This window comes from Gracilinanus agilis, chromosome 2 (genome assembly GCF_016433145.1).
Source record: "Gracilinanus agilis isolate LMUSP501 chromosome 2, AgileGrace, whole genome shotgun sequence".
Taxonomy (NCBI): domain Eukaryota; kingdom Metazoa; phylum Chordata; class Mammalia; order Didelphimorphia; family Didelphidae; genus Gracilinanus; species Gracilinanus agilis.
In genome coordinates this window covers 272,450,442-272,476,933 of record NC_058131.1, presented here as the reverse complement: position 1 = coordinate 272,476,933, position 26,492 = coordinate 272,450,442, and the positions used below count along the sequence as shown (strand labels likewise).

General features: G+C 40.6%; 1 protein-coding gene across 1 annotated transcript in view; it reads left to right on the top strand.

Moving 5' to 3' along the window:
• Positions 1 to 10,955: 10,955 nt before the first annotated feature.
• Positions 10,956 to 26,492, top strand: part of NACC2 (NACC family member 2) — a 35,081-nt gene continuing 19,544 nt past the window's right edge. Inside the window, exon 1 of the mRNA XM_044663933.1 lies at positions 10,956 to 11,829. Coding sequence (XP_044519868.1) covers positions 10,956 to 11,829 — 874 coding nt within the window. The remainder of the gene's footprint in view (positions 11,830 to 26,492) is intronic.

Sequence of the window (26,492 nt, the reverse complement as noted above, 5' to 3'; positions counted from 1 at the left end):
GGCTTGGGGGAGTCCTTCCTCAGCTTGGGTTTTATAGGATAGGAGCAAATGTTTTCTGTTACTCTTGATTCTTATCTCCTTCATCCCATTACCATCTCTGTTCTCCCCATTCCTTGGAGAATCCCAAATTATTTCATCATCTTCATTATAGTAGTATACATTTATACTAGCCTTTAAGATTTGGAAGGAACTTTACAGGAGTCAGCATCAACAACCCCATGAAGATGACAGGCTTCTTATCCCCATTTTATAGGTGAGAAAACTTGATTTGCCCAGAGCTGCAAAGTTAATTTCCTGAAGATTTGAACACTAGCCCTTTTGATTCCAAGTCCAGTGTCCTGTATGCAGTATCAAACTGCCTCTTGTCCTAAGAGCTGGATATTTCAGCTGAGATAGAGGTAGATTGAGTTAGAAGCCTAAACTGCAGTAGTACAAGGTCATAGATGGAACTGAGCCCAAACTTCGCCTTTCCCAGGTGATTCTCCTTGGGAGTTGCCATACCCCACTACTCTCCACCTACAGCTGGTAGCCTTATAGTCTGCCCACCAGACTCTCCTTTCCCTCCAAAAAGAAGAGCTTCTGCTTCCTGAGTCTGGTCAGGCGAGTGGTTTGGCTAGGGATTGAAGTGAGTCTCTAGGGAAGGCTGAAATAGACCTTCGCATTGCCTAGAATTTGATCTCTGGCTTCCCCAGAACAAGTTCTGCAGAGAAGAAGTTGTCACTATACATACCCACTCTTTTAACTTGCCCTTTCCTTTTCCATCCCATCCTCCCAGACTCTGGGTTCCTTGAGAATAGGACTTGACTATGACTTAATTGCCATATAAAACTTGATTAGGGGCAGCTGGGTAGCTCAGTGGATTGAGAGCCAGGCCTAGAGACAGGAGGTCCTAGGTTCAAATCCGGCCTCAGACACTTCCCAGCTGTGTGACCCTGGGCAAGTCACTTGACCCCCATTGCCTACCCTTACCAATCTTCCACCTATAAGTCAATACACAGAAGTTAAGGGTTTAAAAAATTGATTAGGTTGCATAGCTCTAGTAGGTTTTCAGAGAAAGAAAATGAGGAGGGAGAGAGGGAGAAAAGGGGGAAGCAGAGAGTAGGAGAAGATTGGAGAGTTAAAAAGGGACCTTAAAAAAAGAGGGCATCTAGTCAAGTATCTTCATTTTACAGATGAGGAAAACTGAGATATAGAAATGACCAGCATCAAAGCCTGGATTCAGACCCTTTTGCCTTCAAACTTGATTTGAATGGAAATATTATACCATTCGTTAAAGGGTGGGAATGAGAACTATTTTGGGGTGGGGATACAGAGAATTGAAATGGAGCCTAATTGAAACCTGTGTATTTCTATTCTTTATTTCCCTCTTTGATTGTTGAACTTAGGTTAACAGGAAGAAATCAATATCCATTTCAACAAATATCATTGAGTATCTGTATGACTTTCCCTGCCACTATTCTTCCTTCAAAACTGCTTTGTGCAGGTTTCCATTCCCTTCAGAGGGGAGGTGGGACCCATGTTTCTCTCAAGGTTTCTCTCTGGCTATTAATGGCCAAATGTGTCTCCTCTTGAAGATATAAGACCTTTGTGTGTTGTATAAGATACTTCCTAGAGCCTATATTTTAAAGCAAAGGAAGGACTTGAATGATGAAAATTTCAAGCTCCAGGACAAGATATGGAGTTTGGCCATTTTATGTCTTCTTAGATTTCACCCCATAAGTGGTCTCTATTTGGCCTAGGGGAAGCTTTGGTCTCATGGACCCCCAAGTTTCATGAAGAGAAATCTGATAGCCTGGACCTACTCATATATTGTCCTATTCCCTTCTTGACTAGTATAAGAAAGTTTCAGAGTGCTCTTGGATCTGGTGGATAGAAGGGATAGATTGGACAGTCAGGCATGGAGACCTGAGTTCAAATCTACCCTCTTCCTAGCTGTGTGACCCTTAACAAGTCACTTAAACTAAATTTGCCTCAGTTTTCTCATTTGTAAAATACAGTTAATAAATAGCACCTTACTCCCAAGGTTGTTGTGAGGACCAAATGAGATGATACTTGTAAAATGTATAGAATAATGTTCAGCACATAGTAAGAACTATATAAATGTTAGTCTTTATTGTGGTTAGAATAACAACTGATAACAGTGTTTAATGATTTGCAAAGCACTTTACACATATTTTTACTTGATACTCACAACAACTGAATGAAGTAGGTGTTACTGGAATTGTTCCCATTTTACAGATAGGAAAGCTTGACTCGAAAGAGTGACTTGTGGTCACATAGCTAGTAGATGTCAGAGGCAGCATTTCAACCCATGTGTCTCCCAAGTTTGACATTCTTTTGATAACAGCCTGCTTCTCCTCACTGCAGCCCAGCTGATCTATAGGTAGACCAATGATTTTTCCTTTCACAGGCAAAGGAGTCTGATGCTCAGAGAGATGAAGGCTCAAGCTTTCAGTGAATAAATCTAAAAGTGAGGGGAAGCTGAGGGTTCAGCTTTGGGGAAAGTGAATGGAACATCTTTAAGATTAAACTCTAGGGGCAATGAGGTGGTACAGTTGGGAAAGCACCAGGCTTGGAGTCAAATATGGCTAAGACATTTCCTCACTTTGTGACCCTTGGCAGTCACTTAATCCCATTTTCCTAGCTCTTCCCCTTCTGTCTTAGAGTTGTTACTAAGACAAAGTAAGTTTAAAAAATAAACAAATTAGTTTTAACTCTTTATTTCCTACCCCCTGACCGCCCCCCCCCCTTGATTCCCCTTCGCCCCACCAGTACCATCAGTTAGAAATGATCTTAGAAATATCTAGTATAGCCTCTTCCAAATTCAAAAATACCTTTCCAGCTTTTCCTTTGAATAAGGAATGTCTTACCTTTTCTCACTATTCCAGGACTCCAGGTTTGATGATCAATATACTTAAATAAGATTCCTGCTCATACCCGTTCAAGAGAGCACCAAGGGGGATCAAGGAGGTCTGGGCTATTTCCATCTCTTTTCTGTATCTGGATCTATGGGGTAAGAGGCTCTCATTCTTAGCCCCTTCTCTTTTCCTATTTTTATGTTAGAAGATAATTTCATATTAATAACTTGTTCTTATTGTATCTTGTTTCTTAACATGCTTCCTCCTCTGCCTCCTAGAGAACCATTACTTATAATAAAGAATGAAAGGCGGGGGAAAGCAGTTCAACAGAATTAACCAGCTCATTCTAAAAATCTGGCATATGCAGTATTCTATAACTATAGTCTTCCACCTCTTCAAAGAAACTGAGAGGGAGGTACCATCTCATTACTCTTTTTTTTCCCCCATTTTTCCCCCTCTCTTATTGAATGTTTGGGTCAGAGAGAGCTGTCAATTCTGTGTCCTGATTTTTTTTTTTTTTTTTTTTTTGCAGCCCTCAAAGGGTAAGCAAAACCTTTTTTTTTCCCCCTTCTAAAGTTCAGCTTTGTTTCAGTCCCTGCCAAGGCTTCTAAGAATGCAATTTAAAACCAGCGCCTTTCTTTCCTCTCCCTCTCTGTGAATAAACGCGCTGTTGAACATTGGTGGGTTGTAGTTAAGCCTCCATGCTTCACAGGTTGCTTAAGGACAAGGCAGCAAAACTGCCTAATTGTCTTGTGGTCCCCTGGGGAATGTGACAGTCGCATCGTTTTCTAGGTGAATAATCTTTACTTCTCAGGGGAAGTTTGTCTGGCCCTGAACACTAGGGTATTTAAGTAGAAAGTGGGGGGGGGGGGGAGAGTGGGAAGGAGAAGAGGAGAGGAAAAAACCCTGGAATGGTGAGAGTTTGGCTGGCTTTCCTGAATTTGTGATGAGAAGGTCTGTGGTTTTTCCTCTTTGAAGGGAGCTCCTGTGCAATCAGATGATATACCTACTTGTTTTCCTCACTGATGGATGGGCATTAGGCTTGTGTGTTTAAAAAGGACTTGGAAAATAACCTTGCAGATCAAAAATTTCCTGGGAGTCTCACTTCCTTAGTTCCAAGGGTAATTGTAGGAGTTTAGACTAGGAAGTGATATTGTGGAATATATAATATCCCTCTAGAAAAGATTAAAGCTTAGATGGGGAAATGCCTGGTGTGGAGTGAATCACTTGCTGGAAGGGTCCTTTTTATTGGCTTTATCCTATATTTTGGTTTGGACTTAGAACTGAAATCACAATTAGAGCAGGGATCTCCCTATGTGAAAACTCCCTCCATCAATGCATGTTTTTAATTTGATCTTAGAAAACTGCCCAGCTCTTGGTCACACAGCCTGGGGTATGTTCAAGACTCAACTTGATTTTTCCCACTATAAAGCCAGTCCTCTCTGCCCACTGTCACAATGACCCTCATTTTATCCATGGATGCAGAATATCAGAGAGAAGTAAGAATAAAAAGGGAGGCAGTCACCTAGTGACACTGAAGGATAAACACACCTGTTTCAGGAGATCCAGAGAAAACTTCTGTGCACTATTTACTAAAGGCCATAGATTTGAGTCCTGTCCTGTAAGAAGACAAGGTGTGTGGATGGATTGCAATCTACACCACTAAACAGTACCTACATGGATGAGAGATTATGGATGGACTGAAGAATGTGATTTGTTCTCTCTGATCCAAAATTTGCTTCATTGCAGACCTTCTGTTGTTAATTTCTTTAAAAGATAGAAGAGCATCTTTTATGTTACCTACTTTCCCAATGTATTCTCCCTCTCCCTTCCCAGAGAGCCATCCATTATAACAAGAAGAAAAAAGAAAACAAATTAGTTATGCTAAAATAAACCACATTAAGAAAGTCTTGACATATGGAGTATTCCACACCCCATAGTTGCTTACTTTAAAAAAGGAGGGGGCAGCTGGGTAGCTCAGTAGATTGAGAGGCAGGTCCAGAGATGGGGAGTCCCAGGTTCAAATCTTGCCTCAGACACTTCCTAGCTATTGTGACCTTGGGCAAGTCACCTAACCCCCATTGCCTAGCCCATACCACTCTTCTGCCTTAGAACCAATACATTGATTCTAAGGCAGAAAGTAAGGGGTTTTTTTAAAATATATTTAAAAAAAAAAAAAAAGGATGTGTTCTAAATCTCATTCCTTCTTTTAGACTAAACCTATAAAAGGTCATTATCCTTTTGAAGACTAAATTAGTTTCAGTTGTTTTGTTGATCTTTGTGTTCATATTGTCATAGTCTTATATATTTCTGATGCTGCTCAGTTCTCTTCCCTTCCTGGCTTTCCCATGCTTTCTATATTCATATTTGTTATTTCTTACAGTACAGTAATATTCCATTCTGTTTGTGTACTCCAGTTATTAGTTTAGCTCTTCTCCAATCACTGGTCATCAACTTTTGTGTTTCCAGGTTTTTGTTACTACCAGGAAAAAAAAAATACTGGTATCAATATTTTTATGTCTATGGAACCTTGACTTTATCCTTGACTTCTTTAGGAGGCTATGACTAGTGGTAGAATCTCTGGCTATTTTAGTCAATTTCTTTAGGTACTTCCAAATTGCATTCTAGAATGGTCAGACCATTCATAGTTCTACTAGGGATAGTGCCAGTTGTGTGCCTATCTTACCATAATCCCTCCAACATTGACTTCTCATATATCTTTTCCATTTAGAGCAGGGCATTCTCTAGCGTGTATCTGTAACCACTGCAAAGTTGTTCTGATTATTCATGTGAGCTACTTGGGTTGCTGGAAGAGAGCAATGCCATAGGGTTCTGTGAAAAAAGTTTTTCTCTGAACTGTCTCAAAAAAGGGAATCCTAGAGAGCTGTGGATTCTATCATCTCACCCAACAACCTACAATGATGCTTCCTCCATTTCTAGCCTTGGGTTAAGGTGAATTGTGAGGTAGATGGGATAGAAGTTCATAGTCTCATTAGGAAGAGCCTTTACTATTTGATAAAGTGCATAGTGCAGGCTCCAAAGGTCTGTGAACTCTCAGAATAAGAGAAAACTCCATAGTGAAAGCTGATTGTTTTTAGGGGAGGCTCCATGGTAGATTGACCTTTAAAGATGATTCTAATTTTAGTTAGATGGAAAGGAGACAAGACTACCATGACCAAAATATGGAAAGGGTTAGTTACGTACCATTCAGGAAGAATAAGAATAAAGAGACCCACTTAGAATATGGAGAGCTAAGTTGAAATCTTACTATTAAGTATAGCTCTTGGATGCCAACCTGAAGAGTTTGGTCTTTATCCTGATATACAAGGAAAAAGTTGAGTTACCTTTTAGAGACCACTTGGAGGTAGGGAGAAAAAGTGTTGGTTCTATTGTCTTTGTGTGTCAGCTCTAGAAATTTAATATGGTATGGGTGTGTAGCTAGAATGGTTAGGAAAACTTATTCCCTCCTCCTACTCCATGTACCCCAGAAATTTTGTCTATGTTCCAGACAGAGGCATTGGGAAACACCATACTCCTCCCTACGCTCTGGAGACATTCATTCTCTGATGCTGCTGAGCTCAGCCATTTTTTTTTTTTTTTCTTTCTCTTTTCCCCAATCATACCACTTGTCTCCATACTTGCCCCTGATGGTTGTCATCAGCTTAATATTGGTGGTGAAGAAAGACCACGCATAATCTCCCCTTCCAAGTACCTTCACTTGGACAGCTCCCTGCTCAGAGTTCCTTCCACACACCTGGATTTCTTCAAGCTCTCTATTCATCTTGTTTTTATCTAGTTTTCGGAAGCCAGGGCCTGTGAGTGAATAGGGAGGCACCAGCTGGCTCATTCTTTAGTCTCCCATCTCCTCTGAAAGGAGTTCTTAGGCAGAATGGGGGAGGAGGAGGAGAAAAAACAGCGAGAATGTTCCTGTCCCACGATCAGTTTCTCAGACACATGTTGTATTCTCCAGGGGTTTTCTCTCAGGGAAACACCCCTTCTTTGCCTTCTGATTCCTCCCTTTCATGTTTTAAATGTTTAAGGTTTCAGGGATTTGGTTTTGTGGGGGCAGTAAGTAACCTAATCATTAAGAGAGATTACATGTCTTGTTATAAATTTTATCTTCATAAGAAACTTGTTAGAGAATGAAGATCAATGATATTATCTCCATTTGATGCCCCAGAATGTTACTTAAATACACACACACACACACACCACAATACAAGAATACAACTGGAGCCTGAAGCAGTGAAGGACTTGCCCAAGGTCACATAGGAAGTCACCTGGAGAGGCAGCTCTAGAATCTTAAGTCTCCTGACTCCTAGGAAATCCAACCATTTGTTGTATACTGAGAGCAGAGTCAGATGCAGATTGACCAGGAAATTGTGGCAGTTGGTAGTGCCTGGTGGGAGACTCCAGAAAGGAGTGAGAGGGTCATTGAAGATAGTTCAACACACTATGGACAACATTGGTTCAAAATGCCAAGAGGATTCTGGTATGATGGACTCGAATAGGAAAAACCTTAGTTAGAATTCTTGCTTTATAAACCCAGCTCCTTGTTTCCCCCCAGGAACCCCCCTGCAGTTTCTTCTTTTTCCTCCATTACATCTGCAGTCCTGAAGTTAATGTATTGGAGGTCCATTGAACAGGAAAATACCCAGTGCACGTACACTTCTCGTAACTAGGAAGTGGTTGGGCTGGGGTCCAGGGTATCTATCTCCATGCATGGTTTTTGAGCAGCTTTGGAATCCAGGTACTTGAGGCATTTCTGGCAATAGAAGCTGATTAGAAGATTAAAAAACAAACAAACAAAAGTCAAGAATTTTATCTCTAGCCCTAGGAGGGCTCTATAGGTGTAGAATAGACAGGCAGGGGACAGACCCTTTCCCAGAAAAAGGCCCAAACTCCGCTCAATACATGTTAAATACTTTTTGAATCTGCAGCGAGGAGACAATGTGACTAGGATTTCATTACTTACGCAAATGGATTTGCTTTTAGTGGATGGAGCCGCAGCCTGAGAGCTGTTCCCGTGGGGCAGTCATCGGGGTTCCTGCAGCTGAAAATGTTTTTCCAGTGTGTTAAGAAAAGGTGGTGAAGGTTTTTAGTGAGTGGAAGAGATGGGAGACTTGGAAATTTTTTTGGCCAGGTGGAAACATTTTGGCTCAGGTCTGTTGTTCCATCACATTTCAGAAAGTTGCCTTTTGAAAGAAGGAATAAGGTTGGGGAGATTTCACAAAGAGGAATTAAAAATAAACTGCCAAACTTGAATTGAAGGAACAGAGGTCAGCTGACCAAAAAATACACAATTGGGAGTAGGATGTTGGTTTTTTAATTTTTGAGGTGTTTGTGGAGACAGTTGGTGTATGGACTTTTTCCTTCTTTTTTTCACTAGCTTATTCCTGTGTTTCTTTTTCTCTTGTCTCTTTGATAGCGTCTCTTCATCCCTATGTTTTCTATTTCTCCTACCCTTCTCCCCGCAACATCCTTTTCTGCCTCTTTTTGCCTCCTTTTGCTCTTCTCCGACTCATTTCCTGCTCTCCCTGGAGGAGTTAAGCAGGGGCGATGCCAACCCTGCAGACTGTTTGGAATAGTTTAAATGCTTTGACACTCTGGATGTACTAGATGGCAGGGGAGGCAGTTTACTGGGTAATTCATATGCAAAACTGCACTATAAATTTAAAGCCTGTCTCAGTTGCCGTGGCACCACTAAGCATTTCATCAGCGTACAGTACAGTATTTCTGCCATCTTTGTTTGCATTGCAGTGAGTCATCAAAAGTCTGTCTTGTACCAACACTCGGAGCCGTGCATTCCTCTGGCTCTGAGATTTCGCTGTTTTTAAAGCTTCAGTTTGAAGTTGGCATTTACTCCGGGTCCCTAATCAAAGACGGCTATTCATTCCCCAGAGCAGCCTGAATGTTCATCTGCATCCGGCCTGTTCATTTAGATGCCGTTCGCTGCCTGGGAGATTGGACTGGCTAATATAGCCTCAGCTCCAGTAGATACAAACGGAGGGCTGGAGACTTTCCCCCCCTCCCTCCCCCTGCTACCCCTCCGCCCTGAGTGCACGCTCTCCTCCGTTTGCTGCAGTTCCCGTAGAGGCACAAGTCACTTAGCCAGCCTTTGGCGGTGACAACCTACAGTCCCGCGGTATCCTAAGGTAGGTTCGCCAGCCAGGAGACTGGGAGCCAGTAAAGTTCTTTCTCCAGAGTGTTCTGGCTTCTCTTGGACCAGCAGCACAGTGAGATTGCCTGTCTGGCGGCTCGTCTCTCTGCCTCGCTCTTTCTTTCCTTCTTTCCTTCCTTCCTTCCTTCCTTCCTTCCTTCCTGCTCCTCAGCTCTGCAGATAGGACTGGACTTATATTTTTCAGAACAGAGCATCCCTTTGTGCAGGACTTCTGGCCTTTTCTGAGTTGGCTGTTTTTATTTATTTATTTTCCCCTCTAATTTTCACCTCCCCCCTTTGGAATTTATTATCAGGTAAACATCTCTTGAGTCCCTCTGCTGGGTTTTCAGGGTTATCCAGGACCGGTCTGATCTTGGTCCAGCATTGTTCCCCACCCCCATTTTCAGTACCTTTCTCTTTCTGGCAGGCTGGGGTTGGAATTTCCCCTGTAGCAATTAGCTGCCTGGGATATTAGGTGGGTTGGGGTCTCTTAAGTCTGGACAGTATGTGTGTCTGTGCATCTTCTAGTTAGTTTGTAACTCATTTGCTGGCGCAGCTCAGACCAACTAGTTCGGGTTTGGAGAATTAATTGTTTGAATGCTTGATGGTTGTGGGGGGGGGTCAGGGAAGGGGTATAGGGAAGCTAGAAGGCTGCTTAGGGTGGAAAGGTTCTATGTCCCTTAAAATAGATTAGAGGCCAAGATTGCAAAAGGCTATAGGTGTTGGAGTGTTATTGGGGGGATGGGGATGGGGAAGAGGTTGTCAGGAGGGAGTTGACTAGTAATTCCAAGAGCTGGACTTTTCTCCTCCAAAACTCCTAACTTTTTCCTTTTTTTCTCATTTTCCTTTCTTCCTATTTTTCTCTTTCCATAAAAATCAAGAAAGACAAGGAAAAAATAGATTATTGGGTCTTTTCCTGTTGGTGTTAAAGTCTGGAAAGATAAAGAAATCAAAACTTAAAACCTCTTGCCCTGATTTACTACTGCGCTACACTAGTGAATATCTCCGTCTCTCTGTGCCTTCCTCCTCCTCCTTTCCCTCTGTCTCCCCTCTCAGATGGGCACATACATGTCTCCTGCCCATGGGTAGGTGAGGATTGGGTTGCTGCTATTCAGGAAGAGTGCTAACTTCTAGAAATGTCGCAGGAGAAGAAAAGAATACCATCAGTGTTGGCAACAATCCCTGGGCCCTTTCTGAAACCAGAGGTTTCTTGTCTGGGCCACATCAGATTGCTGATCTGCAGTCTCTTGTCTGCCTTAGGTGTCTGGTGGGGGAGGTAGGGAGAGAAGGCTGGCAGTAGGAGGTGTTTAATTCTCCCTTCAAAAGCTCCATTCCTTTGACTGGGATCCTTCTCTTCTCTCTCCTCCCCCCCCCTTTAAAAAACAGAACAGCATTGTATACTTGGAGATGGTTTAGAAGAAGAATAATTCAGGGATCAAGCACATATTTGGAACTAGTCTTGGTCCTTTTTTTTTTTTTTTTTTTTTTTTTCCTCCCACCTACTCTTGATTTTCCTGGTCCTTCTTCCAAAGCTGAATCCCAGAGTAAAAAACAAAGCTGTTGCTTTAGAATCTCTAGAAAGCTCCATCATTCAGAATCATGGTCAGGGAAGAAAGACTATGGAAGTAGGGAGATATAGTCATATTGGAAATGGAGTGGGGGAGCGGCTTAAGAGTAACCCCTTCGTCTCTTCTCTTTTCAAAGCAGAACATCCATTTAGCTCTTAATGGTTGGGCCATGGAGGTTATTCCCTCCACCACTCTAGAAGTTTCTTGAACTGAGCATTTTCATTTCCCCAGATAAGAAACTGACCCAAACTTGTCTCCTCTCCATCTCTCCCCATCATCCTGAACCTCCCCTGTCCTTCTTTGCAGATGTGCCCTTCTTTGGAACCAGCTGTGTTGAATGTCTAAGGTATCCTGGCTCCTTGCTCAGCCATGTCCCAGATGTTGCACATAGAGATCCCCAATTTTGGGAACACTGTCCTGGGTTGTCTGAATGAACAGCGCCTGCTGGGGCTCTACTGCGATGTCTCCATAGTCGTCAAGGGGCAAGCCTTCAAGGCTCACCGCGCCGTCCTGGCGGCCAGCAGCCTCTACTTCCGGGACTTGTTCAGTGGGAATAGTAAGAGCGCCTTTGAGCTTCCCGGCACAGTGCCCCCTGCCTGCTTCCAGCAGATCCTCTCCTTCTGCTACACTGGGAAGCTCAGGATGGCGGCCAGCGAGCAGCTCGTGGTGATGTACACGGCCGGCTTCCTGCAGATCCAGCACATTGTGGAGCGGGGCACAGACTTGATGTTCAAGGTGAGCTCGCCCCACTGTGACTCGCAGACCGCCATGATCGAGGACACCAGCTCGGAGCCCCAGAGCCCCTGCAACCAGCTGCAGCCAGGCCCTGCACCCTATGTCATGTCCCCCTCTGTGCCCATCCCGCTTCTCACCCGTGTGAAGCATGAGAACCTGGAGCTCCAGCCGGCGGCAGGCCCAGGCCTGGCCGCCAAGCGGCCCCTGGAAGCTGGGGCCCGGGATGGCTCGGGGGGCGGCGGGGCGGCAGTGGGCGGGGCGGCACCTCTGAAGCTCTCTCGAGTCTCGTACTACGGGATGCCCAGCCTGGCCACTCTCATCCCCAACATCCAGCAGGTACAGTACTCCCAGGGTGAGAGGACCAGCCCCGGGGCCAGCAGCCTCCCCACCACTGACAGTCCCACCTCCTACCACAATGAAGAGGACGAGGAGGATGACGAGGCCTATGACACAATGGTGGAGGAGCAGTACGGCCAGATGTACATCAAGTCCACAGGCAGCTACTCAGGTAATGTCGGAGACAAGAGGGCAATCGCTTGTGTTTTTCTGCTTTCTAGAAGTCTTGGGGTGGGCAGGGGGAGGGTGACTTGTACATCCAGACGCCCTGGCCGCTACACGCCATGAGCTTCTCCGTGACTTGGATTAGTTTTCCTATTTTTTTCAGGTGGAGAAGATCAGACTCAAAAAGGTTCCATAGTTCACTGAAGTTTACAAAATGCTTTAAAGCATTAAGAGTAGAAACCTAGGTTCCACGGCTTTTTTTTTTTTTTTTTTTTTTTTTTTTTTTTTTTTTTTTTGTGACTGTTTTAAATCTCCCTAATTTTCTCCCTTCCTTTCTACTTGGTCTCTAAAGTTTCTCTCAGTTGGAAAGGAGACAGGTAAGACTTAGTAGGACCTCACACATCCCCTTTTCCCATGTTCCTCATGCTGTATTCATTTCACTTTTCCAAGCAGTTTTCAAGAGGCCAAAATGGGCTATGGTTGCTCCACTAGGAGATGGGTTGATCTCTTTTCTTGTCATCTCTGCTCCCTTAATCTTATTTTACCTAAGTGACTTGTAGGTGCAAGATGTGGGTAGCTGAGGGTATTCGTCATGGTGCTTAGCCTAAAGAAGGTAGGTGTCGGAGTCAAGAGCTGTAGAGCCTGAGCTTGTTTGGATTTGGTGGTGTGATGCTGCTTGGCATCTGGTCCTGGAAGGGCAGGAGTTTCCCCTGGTATCTATTCTGCCTTTTCCTGTTTGAGACTTTTAACTCATTTATATTCTTTCTCTGACAGTGTGGACATTGGCTCACAAAATAACCCAGACTTGATGGGTTTGCCTTACTCAGTTCTTCCTGTTTCTCCCCTTTGGAGAAGAGAGGTGGCTTTTTTTTTTTTTTTTTGGTTTTGTTTTTGTTTGTTTTTTGTTAAGGTTTGATCCCCAGAATGAGAAGAATGGCTGTTTTAGCTCCAATAAGCAATTGGGAGGTATCTACCTAATTGATATGCAGGGCCTGGAGATGTTACACTCACTGGTTTGCATTCTCTTGAGTTTTACACAATGATCAGATTGGAAGGGGGAAGAATTTGCCAGTGTCTGTAGTCTTGCTGTGTATGCCTTGGTCTGAAAGTGATGATTTGGGGGTGTTGTGGGGGTTGGGATCAGGGCTAATGTCCATAGAAGAGATGCCTGTCATTCCTTCTGGTCTACCTCTCTTCCCCACATCCTCTTGCCAGCTCCTAGGATTGATTTGGTTAACAACAATACAAGTTTCAGCAACCAGTTTCCTTTTGTTCCAGTTTATTTTTTTTTGTGATATTTTCTTTCTACATAAAGCTATGCTGGGTCGATTTCAGAGAGAATAGTTGCTGATATGTTTTCCTTTTTTGAATCTAGTAATAATGGGTAGGCAAGCTGTGGAGAACGTAGTTCCATGTATTCAGGATCCCAGAACATTGTTGGTCTGGTTTAGGCATACTGCGGATGCAAACCCAGGTCACTTGTCTCTAGGGGATCTTTCTGTTTCCACTTGAAATTTAAAAGGGTTGGAGGAAGATGAAGACAATTCAACATCTAAGCACCCATATTTCCCTTGGAAAAAAATAGGGTTCTTTTTTTTTGATGGGACTTTCAGGGGAAATTTCTTATCTCATAGATTCAAAACTCCCCATTGGCCAGGGGAGCAACTGTCAGAGGATTAGAACTTGCTACCTTTACTGCAAAGAAACCTTTGAGCAAATCAGCATCTCCCTTAGGGATGTGGGCCCAGAGATCTGGCTCTATGGATGTAAAATTCCATTTTGTGGAGGGTGCCCTGTTTTTTTAAAGTACAGGGGCAGCATGTTGGATTTAGCTGGGGATTTGAGTCAGCAAACAGTATTGTTTGTAGTTTGGCCTCAATAATTCAGAGAATTTCTCACTGCCCCTCCTGAAAACAAACTCTGTGTGTGCATTTATGTATGTGTGCTTGCGCGTGCAAATGCCTTCTGACAACAAGGCCCATTTGGCCTGCGGGAGAAGAGAAATCTGTCCATCGGTGCAGTTTTCTCTGCCTACCATTTTAACAGAGGAAGCTCATGTCACACAACTTTGGGTTGGGGGAGGCTCTGCTAGTATCAGGGGGGAGGAGTAGTTCCACCAGAAAAATACAGTCTTTTTAGAGGAGAGAGGGGACACCACTATGGCTTTTTCCCAGAGTGGTGTCAAGCAGGGGTTGGCATCCAGTAGAGTGAGTTGGCAGTAGGCTTTGGGGGTACAGGGGCCTCGACTAACTTTGGAACAGCAATATCTCTTCTGAAGCAGGCCAAAATCAGATGGCTTACTGCCCAGGCATCTAGTTTTAATGAAATTTGTAGTTCTCCTTGTATGAACATTGAGCTCCTGATTTCAGGTACTTCCTGAATTAAAACAAAACAAAACAAAACAAAACAAAACAAACTAGAAATCAAGAGACCTGAATTCTGCCTTCACTTGGCCACTAGCTTGTTCTGCTGTCTGAGGCATACTTTGTGATGTGCAATGGGCATCACCATATATTTTGAGCAGTGATAAGTAAAGAAGGTTAGGCCAATAGATATTAATTATGTGGCTCATTCCAAGTCACAGAAGCGGGATAGGTAGTAGAACGAATGCTTGACTTGATGTTGGGAGATCCACGTTTGAATGCTGACTTAGACCCTTAGTTGTTTTTTGTGTGATCCTGAAATAATCACTTAACTTCTATTTCTTCAACCTCCTTATCCTTAAAAGGGAGAGACTTGTACTCCTGATTTCTGAGGGTTGATATGAAGTAAGGGCATTGGTGAAACTTATATGGTTAAAGAAATAAGAGTGATTGGTATTCCTTAGTGCTAAAGCCAAGAATAAAACTCAGGTTATGATGCCTAGTTCAGCTCTTTCCAAAATAGTATATGCTGTTTATTCTCTCTGCACCACAGTTTCCTTTACCTATAAGAATGGGAGAACTATTTCTGTGGGGTTTTTTGAAGGATCCAGTAAAGTAGATGTTAACTCACTTTGCAAAATATGAATTGCCATAAAGCTGTTAATCATACTGGTCCATGGGGCCGTTTCATTGATTTAGTTATTATTTATATTCTTACTTGAATCCCATCATTGCAAATTCTGACCTTGTGAGAGACAGCCTCCTTCCTCCATTGCATCCTTCATACCATTGTTTCCAGCTATTGCAAGGTACCATTTCTCTAAGGCTGTGATTATGTTTTAAAGTGTCTCACCAACCCATAACTGGGTCAAGGAAATGTGGTGTGTGTATATTTTTCTTGGTTAAAATCTAGGTTATTTGAAATAGTGCTGTTGACATTGCTGTCTCTGTTGTGAAGACTAGTCTAGCCTCCCAGAAATAACTCTGCTAAAAGCCATTGATGATGTTTTAAGTCAGTAAATAGTTTTCTGGGGATTTTTATCTTAGTGGTTTGCACAGTGCTTTGTAACACAGTAGGTATACAAAAAAAGGTGTCTTCTCTCCAAAACATTTATTTAGTTGTCTCATTGAAAAAAAACAAAAAGGAAGTCCTCAGAGGTCTTATATTTTGGCAAGAGAAATTCCCATATTGGTCGTGTCTGAAAATTGTATGTCTCTTTCTCCATTTTAAATTCATCATATCTTTGTCAAGAGGTAAGTATCATGTTTCAACTTTTGGTCACTACTATTGATAAGAGTTCTAAAACCCAAAATGTTGCCCTAGTGTGGATTATTTTCCTATGTCTGCATCAGTATGTAGATTTCTTCTCAGTTTTCTTAACTGTCCACTTAAACCTGGCAAAATAATGCTCCTTTATTATCCCTATATCATAGTTTAGCCATTCTCTGATTGGACATGCACTGAGTTTCTAATTTTTGGCTAGCACAAAAAAACCAGTCAGCTTAATAACAAAATTAATTAAATTGCATTTATATAGTACTTTCAAATTTGTACTTTACATATATGATCTAGTTTGAGCCTCATCATAATCCTGTGATATCCTGTAAAATAAGTACACAAAACAAATATGACCCAGTCTTCACAAACAGGGTACCTGATATAGAGAATAAAATGATTTGCTCATGATCACCCACTTTAATAAGCCCTGAAAATGAGGCTCAAAGTTTGTCTCAGTCTTCCTGAGTCTAACCCTGTTGCTCTTTATACTACTGTGTTCTGTCTTTCTAAAAAGGCTTTGAGGCTCATGTTTTAAATGCCTCCTTGGATTAGAATGTTGGGAATTTTGTCCTTTTAGCTCTTGGGAAAAGTATTCATTCATTGCCTTCTCTCAAGAGTTAACATGAAATGAAATCTCTTATTTTCAGCCTAATTCCTTCTCTTGACCACTTGGCTTCAGGGATTCAGACACAAAACCTCCTTAGGAATAGTAGAATGGGCTTTTGACACAAATGGGCCCTTTGGAATTTGTTTTGTTTGTATTTACCACCTCACTGGTTACAATAGCAATCACCTTACTAAATAGACCTGAGCCATTACCAACCTTTTTGGAGTCTGGGATAGATGGTGGCTGGTGGGGAAAAAACATTTTCTGGAAGGCATGTTTCTCTCTCCCTTTGAGCCAGTAGAATCCACAGGCTTTTTTATTCTCAAAAACAGCCTTTGCATATTAAAGAGTCCCTGTGTGTCATTGGACTAGTCACTTAAACCTCTGGGCCTCAGTTTCCTCATATGTAAAAATGAGATTAGATTAGATATATCCTGAAGGTCTCTTTACTCCTCCCTAATCAGTTATGATTCCACACATTTTTCATATTTAAGAATGAAAATGGTTGACTTTCAGCTGCTATATAGAAATACAAGTTGCCCTCTCCTCCTTTTATATCCTGTGCTACATTATTCAGTTATTTGGAATTGCCAATTTTGATTTCACTTGGTGAAAGATAATACAGTTATAAAACATGCTAATAGTATCTGTTAACTTTAAGTTAAGTATCAGTAACTTTCTCAAGCCCCTTCCTCATTTCTCCTCATTAGTTCACATTCAAAATGTTTCTGGATCCTGAGATCTGAATGACAAATTCCAGTTAATTAACTTTCTTGGGCACATTTGGAATCCTTTTAAAGGAAAGGTGGCCTAACAGGAAGAACCCTGATGTAAATGTCTGACAAAAAGGCCCTGAATTTGGAGTCAAAAACACCTGACCCTGCTACTTTATAACGTGTGGCTTTGGCCTTGACATCTCTTTAATTTCATTTTTTAAATTATAAATTAAATTATAAAATTCTAGTTTTGACCAGATAACATGTAGATTCTACAGCCTCATGGTTTTTTCAAATATTTTGATAAGTATATGTCAATTTAATAGTTTCCTTTGCATTTTATGCATTTAAAAAACATCCTGAGAAATCCACAGGGTTCATTAGATTGGGAAAGGGGTTTAGGACTCAATAAAAGGGTTAAGAACCCTTGCTGTAAATTCTGTGATACAAATACACAGCCACAAATATTACATTTCTTCCCCTTCAATTCCTTTATACAAATCTGGAAAGGGACCTCATGTTACTGGTCATAATATACTCCAAATCTTTCATTTTACAAATGAGAACCTAGAGAGATTAATAACATTTTTAAGTATCTCCTATATACAAAGCATTATGTTCAGTTCTGGACTACAAAGAAAGAAATAAAACAGGACTGTTAAAACTGATCTAAGAGTGCACAGGTAGAAAGTAGCAAAGCTCTTTGGTGTTTGAACCCAGCTCCCCTTAGTCTACATCTAGTGCTCTTTCCTCAGTGTTTTTTCTCTCTGGCCCTTGGATTTCTCCCCTGTAAAGTAGCTCAAGGATGATTTCAGTGTTGTTCCCTTCTAGTTCTGTGAGTCTAAAGAAGGAGCACTCTACACCATATGGACGATGGGCAAGGGCATTTTTGTCACCAAGGATGATGGGCATTGGAGTACTTTGTACTATTACACAATACCTTATACATGTTGTTTTAGTCTTTGTGACCCCATTTGGAGTTTTCTTGGCAAAGATATCTGAGTGGTTTGCCATTTCCTTCGCCAGTTCATTTTTATAAATGAGGAAATGGAGGCAAACAAAGTGAAGTGACTTGCCCACGTCACACAGCTAGTAAGTGTCTGAGGCCAGATTTAAACTTGAAGACAGAAGAGTCTTCCTGACTTCAGGCCCAGCATTGTGCCATCTAGCCACCTCGGCCATGTGTATCGTATAGCCCTTTAATAAAAGTTTATTGAGAGGAAGAGAATGGGACTGGGCCACGCATGCCAGAAGAAATGTAAGGAAGGAAGAAATGGTTTTTAAAAAGACTGGGTGGAGAGGGGGTAAAAAGGCTTTGAGTATTTCTCTCCTCGAACCTGCTGGTGAAATAAATTTCAAGAAATGGACACGGATGAGGAAGGCCTGCCTCCAATTCACTGTCTGCTGTCCCAGGAGAAAGTGCATCTGTGTGACTTTTCTAACTTGTGTCCCATTTTAAAGGCAGCTGCATTCAAATCCATAGTACCTATAAAAATCAGTCTAAAAGATTTTTTCCCCTGAGGCCACCCTGCATGGTGCCACTGCAAAGAAATGATGGCATGTGCAAGAGGCAGGCTGGCTCTTTTCCTGTGTTCTTGTTGCTTTGCCTGCCCTAGGAATAAGCTTATGGCAGGTATTCAGTTCAGTGTGCCCAAATTACCTACTGGTGAACCCTCTATCCTTGGTCAGCTCTTCAGGAGGAAGGGAGTTGGTTGGATATTTGACATTTGCTTCAGAACTGGATTTTCCAGGTTTCACTGACTGTTGATATAATATTGACCACATTACAGGTGAGCTAGTGCCATAGCCACATCAATTCTCCCAAAGCCCAGGCTATTTCTCAGATGGCTTCCAGGTTTACTGATCTTGCTTGGCTCTGTCAGCTCTACCTTTGGTCTTATCAGAGTCCTCTGCCAAGTGTTAGTTTACCAAGAGAAGATTGCTCTTCTCATATTCGTAGTACACCCTGGGGCCACCATCATATACCCATGCCCCTCACTCTGGGGCTAGACCTCTTTACATATAAAACTGCAGCCCCCATTTCCTTCCCCATGAAGGCACAGATGTTTAATTTTAGACTGGCAGATGTTTTGCTCTTTGCTGAGATCTGAAACAAAGGCAAGATATGGGTATTTATAAACCAGCAGCTCTGCGCCTGAACTCACTTGGAATTAACTCTTTCTATGGAATGCACAAATCAAATCTTGGGTGCTTTTAGAATGACATGGCAATAGATTTGCAAGCTAAGCACTGTGGCAGGCCAGGGGGTGGGGGAAAGAGGCAGGCAGGCGGGAGATCACTGGGAGTTTGTTTCTCTTGCATTGAAGCAGCGGCTGCTGCACCTGCTATAAGCAGACAGGCTAGAGAAGGAGGAAAGCCAGAGTGGGGGAGAGAGAGTTCCTCTGGGGACAGATAAGTTGACGCTTGTAGGTTAGTTGATTTAATATATATGTATAGTGATGCTCAAGTGTGGCTGTTTCACCAAAAAAACTCGTCTTATAACCCCAAACTAATAACCTTTTAGTCTATCCAAATCCTATTCAACCTTCAAGTTCTCATCTTCTTCTCCTTTCTGAAGCTTTCGTGATCCACCCTGTTCCACAGTGATCCCTGAATTTGCACTTAAATACTCAAATTTGGCTCCACGATCACACTACCCTTATTTTTCTTTCTTAAATTTTACTGAAATGTTTCTTTTTTCTTTTTCTTCTATATATCATTTCTTTATTTCTTATTACCCTTAGAGCCTTCTTCTGTGCAATGAAGGAAAAAGTATTTGTGCACAGCCATTCAACTTGGGTCCACACTTATTGAAAAGTGAAGTGTTTATCATTTCTTTGCATCCAGTGAAGACATTGCATAGGTATATGCAGTTTATCTAGTAACATCATCTTCTTTTATATAAATCTTAAAAAGTTGTTGGCATTTTCCAATGATCCACCCTCCCTTAAAAAAAGTAGAACCCACTGTCGTGAAAAAGATACAGAGAGTTGGAGGGGAAAAAAAAAGGAAACCAATATATTGTTCATGTCTAATGATCATAAGTCTGATTTCCTTTCTATATAGTATGTTATCTTCCTACTAAGAGGAAGATGTTTCACCATTAGTTTATTCAAGTTAAGCTTAATCATTACATTGGCCAGAGTGCTGTTGTCTTTCAGTGCCCCTTCTCTTTATTGCAGTTATTACTTAAATCAGTCTTAATTCTGCTGATTTTTATGTCTTCCCAGGTTTCTCAAGTTCTTCACATTGGCTGCTCACTGTGGCACATTACTATTCCATTATTTTAACATATTATAATTCATTTGTTGCCCAATAGAATCCCACTTTTTTTGCTATCATTAAAGTACTTCTTTAAGTTAATTGTCTTTATAGTAAATATTTCCTATCTCTTCAACAAGCATATGAGATCCTTGAGAGGGCACACTTGTTTTTCCCACCAGACCTAACCAAAGATCCAAAGTAAGTGTTCAAGATGTTCAGTGAGAGAATGAATCAACAAATCTGAATTGCTCAACCCTTTTTATTTTGCCCTCTCACTAATTTCTTTTAGATCTCACTCTTATTAGCTAGAATTAATTTTCATGTCATTTAATTCATCTTTGACCTCCTTATAGGGAGTGAAGATCTTAATCATCACCAGATGAAGAAAGGAGATAAGGCAAGAAGCTTGCCTAATGCCCAGCCAACCACTCCCTGACCCCACCTAAGAACTTGACAGCCAGAATGTGGTAGGAAAGGCTAGGTGGCAGGTGCACACTTGGAGACTTAGCTTTGAGAGCTTGCTGACCAAGTTGATGGGAGCCATTGTTTGTCATCTCAGCTGTTGAGGGTGGTTTGCAGGAAAGAGTGTAGTAGTTCCAGATTCTGCTGCTTATGTGCATGGCAGGTGGATCTATAGGAGATATCTTCCCAGCTCCCTCACATCTAGCCTCAGTAGGTCTTTATGTAGTTAGTATTATGGCTAATGGGACTATCAGTCTTTTCTTCTCAACTATGCCCAAGTCATAGAGCCGTCAAAGCCAAGAATCACATACTAGGGTTTCACCTACTACAAGTCTTTCTCAGCTTTGTGCTAGGGCATATGGAATGAGAAAGATACGCATGGTTTCTGCCCACAGGACCTTACAGTTTAATTGAGATAAAACACACAACACCATTAGAGACTGCTTAAAAATCTAAACTGTGTTCAGTAAGGCAATCAGAATTTAGAGAATGGAGAGGGTGAAAAATGGGAAGACTTCAAAGGGACTTGATTTGGGACCTTAAAAGTAGGTAGAATTTTTGGATAGGGACAAAAGAAGGTTTTCTAGTTATTGAATACAATAACAGCCTAGGCTTTAGAGGTAGTGATTTGTGCATGGTATGTGTATAGAAGTGTAAGGAAATGAGGCTGGTTAGAGAGAATTTGTAAACCTATATGGGAAGATGAGAAGGGAGACACACACACACACATATACATACATACATACATATATAATATATATAATTTTTTTTTTTAAACAGTATTGATTGGGCAGTTGGACTAAACAATTGAATGTCAGGCTAGGGGGTTACAACTTTGGTCTTGTAGTCAATAGGAGACAACTGGGAGTTCTTGATTGATGTGGATTTTAGGGTGTGGCTCTGCTGTCTTTTTCATTCCATGACTTTTTCTCTTCTGCCTCTAGGTACTTATTCCCCAGTTGGGCAGTAGGTGGGAGATGAGGGTTGCTAAAATATGGGTGCCATTAAATTTATTTCTGGTGCACCTATTTTGTTTGACATGAATTTTTTTTTAACTGATGCAGCATTATTGAGCCATTAACTTTGCCCCAATGCTAGAGTAGAAAGACTATTCCTTTCACTTTAATACAGTGTTGAATTTATTTTCCCTGTCCTGAAATGTCCTTTCATGTTGTGCCCTCTTTTCAGAGATTTTTTGCCTTAACTGATTGCAATAAAACTAACCAACTTTACCTCCATATTTTGGGCTTTTATTCTGTTTACCATGAATGTGTTTGCTTTTCCACTTTATAGTTCTGTTCAACAGACATTTATTTAGCATTCCCTGTTTACAAATCCTAGTCCTTCCTCATGGAGCTTATAGTCCATCAGGGAAGATAAAGACACATTTGAAAATAAACGTAATGCTAAATCTATCAAATATGAAATAGTGTCACAAAGGGCTTCATGAGTTCTGAAGACAGGAAATTTGTTTCATTTTCCTTATTTGCCTTTCAAGCTAATTTCTAACAGTTCTTTCTCTCATCCTTCTCTAATCCATCCTTCACAGGAGCACCAAAAAAAATACCTCTTAAGGTATAGGTGTGACTTCCATGGAATTCTAATTGTGGCTATAGGATAGGAAACTCCTTAACCTGGCATTTAAGGCCTTATCTGATTTGTCTTCCAGATTTTTTTTCCTACTAGTCTTTTGAGAAAAAGAATGAATTCTATGATCCAACCAAATAAGACCAATAACATTCATCAAAATTTAGTAGTAGGTGATAAAAAGGACATAATGTTGGGTCTGGAGAACTCAGATATTTACTGTGTATAGTGACTCTTAAGCCATGTAAATCTTTATGCCTCAGTTTCCTCATTTGTAAAAATGAGGTTAATAATAGTACTAATTATTATAGTGTATATAATATATATAATAATAGCAACTAATAGTTGGTTGTTGTGAGGATAAAATTAGCTTTCTGTAAAGCCTTAACTGGCCTTTCTATAGCACTTTTTATTTCTATATTTCGAGCCAACTAAGTGGTACAGGACACACCAGTTAAGAGCCCTGGGCCTAGGATTAGGAAGAACTGAGTTCAAATTTGGCCTTGTACACTTACTAACTATGATTCAAGGCTAGTCACTTAACCTCTGTGTCTTCCTCAATTCACAACAATGAAATAAGAATAAAAATAGCACCTACCTCATAGAGTTGCCTCAAGATCAAATGAGATATTTGTTCAGCACTTAGTACAGTACCTGACACATAGTAGGAGCTTAATAAATATTCCTTCCCTTCTTTCTCCTTAATGAACATTTGCTCAAAGTGTACCTACCTGGAATAGCCTTCTTAACTTCACTTCTGCATCTAGAATCCTTGTCTTCGATTTGGCCTAAGTGAATTTTTTCTTGTTCTCCTGTTAGTGCTTTTTCATTCTTTATTTAGATATTTGTGTAATATTGTTCCTATCTTGATAACATATAAAGACCCTTGAGGACAAGGACTGTTCTTTGTGTCTTTGTATTGCCCAATGCCTAGCAGAGTTCCTTTAAAAATTGGAACTGTGATCTTATTGATTTAGGGCATTCCCACTGTGGTAATTCATTTTGCCAATGCAGACTAACATCTATTTTGCACCTTGTAGATATTGATACATACCTGTGTACTTCGCACACAGCAGCATACCCATGGCACCCTCACACCCCTTAAAAATAATTTAATTTAGAATATTTTCCCATGATTCCATGATTCATGTTCTTTTCCTCCTTTCTTCCCCCCTCCCTCCCTGAGCTGATGAGCAATTCCACTGGGTTATACATGTATCATTGTTCAAAACCTATTTCCATATTACTAATATTTGCAATAAAGTTAAAATCCCCAATCATACCCATCAAAACCATGTGATCAGTCATGTTTTTCTTCTGCGTTTTATTTCCACAGTTCTTCCTCTGAATGTGGATAGTGTTCTTTCTCATAAGTCCCTCAGAATTGTCCTAGATCATTGCATTGCTGCTATTAGAGAAGTCCATTACATTCGATTGTGCCACAGTGTATCGGTCTCTGTGTACAATGTTCTCCTCTTCTGCTCCTTTTGCTTTGCATCAATTCCTGAAGGTCATTCCAGTTCACATGGAATTCCTCCAGTTCATCATTCCTTTCAGCACAATAATATTACATCACTATCAGAACAATTTGTTCAGCCATTCTCCAATCAAGGGACACCCCCCCCCCCCCTTTCATTTTCCAATTTTTTTGCAAAGAGTACAGATGTAAATATATTTGTCCATGTATACAGCAACCTCTTAATAAATGTTTCATTGATTTTAATTATTCTTGTTCATCAAATTTTCTCACACTATTAGTGAGAACCTTATCTGGACTAAGTCAATGACCTTGTAGTCCCCTTTTGCTGTAGCTTCCCTATTAGGCAAGGAATACCTAGTTCCATTGGCAACCATATTTTTCTTATTGGTCTCTGTCTTCATTTCCTGTGTGAATGCAAAGGATTAGTTTTAGCCCTATGTTCATTTTTCCTTAATGCTTTGCTTAGCATACACTTTATGGTGAAAAATAGGTCTCTTCCTTCCCTCTCTTATCATCCTGCTATCTTTGCCCTTGAGTCTCTCCCTTGCCATGGTGAACAGTATTCCCAAGTGTTTGCCTTAGTTGAAAAGGAAGATGGAGTTTGAGAATTGGTCACAGGCGAATGATTTTTATTGCAAAAATATAACATCAGCAGGAACAATGAAGGATTTCTGTGATTCCCCCAGGGCATGAGGTCTACTCTGGTCCCCCTATTTCTGTTTTTAAAATATATAATACATATTCTAGGCAAGAGGCTGTCATTGCATATAAAGACCAACTAGTATAAAGAAGATACAGTGATTCTTCAGGTAGTTCCTGCTCTTTTACTATTACCAGTAATTTTAATCAAGACAAATTCTGATTTTTTATTTTTTTAATTTTTTTATGTTTTGGGAAATGACCAGAAAAATGAAAAGACTTCCAAATTAGCATCAAGATGTTATCTTGTGGATGCTATGTTAGTGTCCGTGCCATTGAGACATTGGATGAAAGTAGTTCTGAAACCCCTCCTGAATGAAAAAGAGGGATTTGTTCAACAAAAGTTTCCTTAGAACAGATTACCCAAGGCCCTTTATCCTGTCCTCCACAGTGGAGCAAAAGCTTCAAATACAATTGCCTCCTAGTGTGTATGCTTTTGATCTTTTCCCAAATTGCCACAACAAAGGTCATTTATTCCATCTTGAACCTGTATCTGGAGGTTGTGGGGAGGGTTGCTCAATGAAGTCTAAGTAGTGATTCCCCAAAGACCATTCAGACATTAACACCCCTAAGTTTCGTAACAGACCCTTTCCTTCTACTCTCACTAAAAAATATTGTACTGTGTGAGGATGATTGGGGTGGGGGTGGGGGAGAAAAGCTTATACATATATAGACACCTGATAGTCACCACATCTAACAATGTAATGCAATAATCTGTCCTACTGTTCCTTTGTCTCTGGTGTGATATGAGGAGAATGGATTTTTCATCTGGCTCTTTTTCTTTTAGTGATCTTAAATGCTAACTAAATACCATAAATTTTCTAAGCATTTAAATTTTTTTTTTAATTTTATTTTTTCCCAATTACTTGTAAAAATGGTTTCTAACTTTTTTCAATGAAAGGCATTTTTCTATTGATAGGTAACTACTTTATTTTCAGATATTTTCTACTATCAAGTAGTCTACAACTTTTTTGGGTGTATTTTAGACTTTGGTTTCTACCTTTGGTATGTCTCATTGTGGAATGCTCAGATACAAGTTATGGCCAGTTTAGTGATTTCATGTAAAAGTCCAAATTGATACCTGGAGTTTTTGGACCATATTTACTTATTGTCACACCAGCTTTTCCCCCAACATCAACTCATCCCATTTCTTTGGACATCTTTGGAAATTTTCCTAATTTAAAATGAAAGCTCCAAGTTACTTTAAATTGCTTTCTCTTATTCTTTTGATGTATTACCTAGCTTCTGATGGTCATTTATAGTTTGTAATTGTACTCTTGAAAATAGTTTTTCCTTTTCTAAATTTTAAAATTTATTATTTTTATTTCTATTCTTTTGAATATTTTATTGTTGTAGGTAAGCATTTCGAAAATATTTATATTTTAAAAATATAAAATAAAACTTAGATTTATTTTGGAAAATTTCCTAGCCTCTTTTGTTTGATGCATTTGATACGAAGTGGGAAGAAAAACTAGGGTTAGAAATGGCTAGTCATAATTGCATAACAATATGATGGTATGGTGAGAGTGTACAGAATACTAGTTTGGAAATTTGGAAATCTTTATTCCCCTGTACCTGAAATTTCCCATTGTTTACAATAAGAACCTTGAATTAGGTTAGGAGTGCCATGCCTTTTTGCCATGAACTTGTAGACAGTGATAAAGTGTTTAACATCCCTTCTAGGAATATTTTTATTTGCATGAAATGGAAGACAAAGGACTACACAGGGAACCAATTATAGAAGCAACATCATTAGAAAAAAATGTTAAAACACATAGCCCTGAGATTAAGAATCCCTGGAATATGGACTATATTCCTTTTTTGCTCTAATCCTAAATTGTTTTTTTTTTTCAGGGGGGTGGTGGGAGTGTTTCCATGTTGGTTTCAAACCTATAGGGAAACCACTGCTAAGAAGAGAGAAGTTATTTGTCTCTGGATGCCTTGATTTATAGTCATTAAGTGGAGGAAAAGGAAGGATCCTTTATTTAATTAAGAGTTGGTGTTTTGTTTCTAAGGAAGTACTTCCTTGTGAGTAATATGATGTTACATGTGCATACATATTTATAGACTCTCAGGGATGTGGAGGCACCCCTTTCTTCATTGGCAAATGGTTCAGTGCATAAATTCCAAATATAGGTCTAGATATCTTGAGCCTCCACTTGAAGGAATTACTCTGTAAAATTGGCAAGTTGTTAATGAAAGAAAGAAAAAAA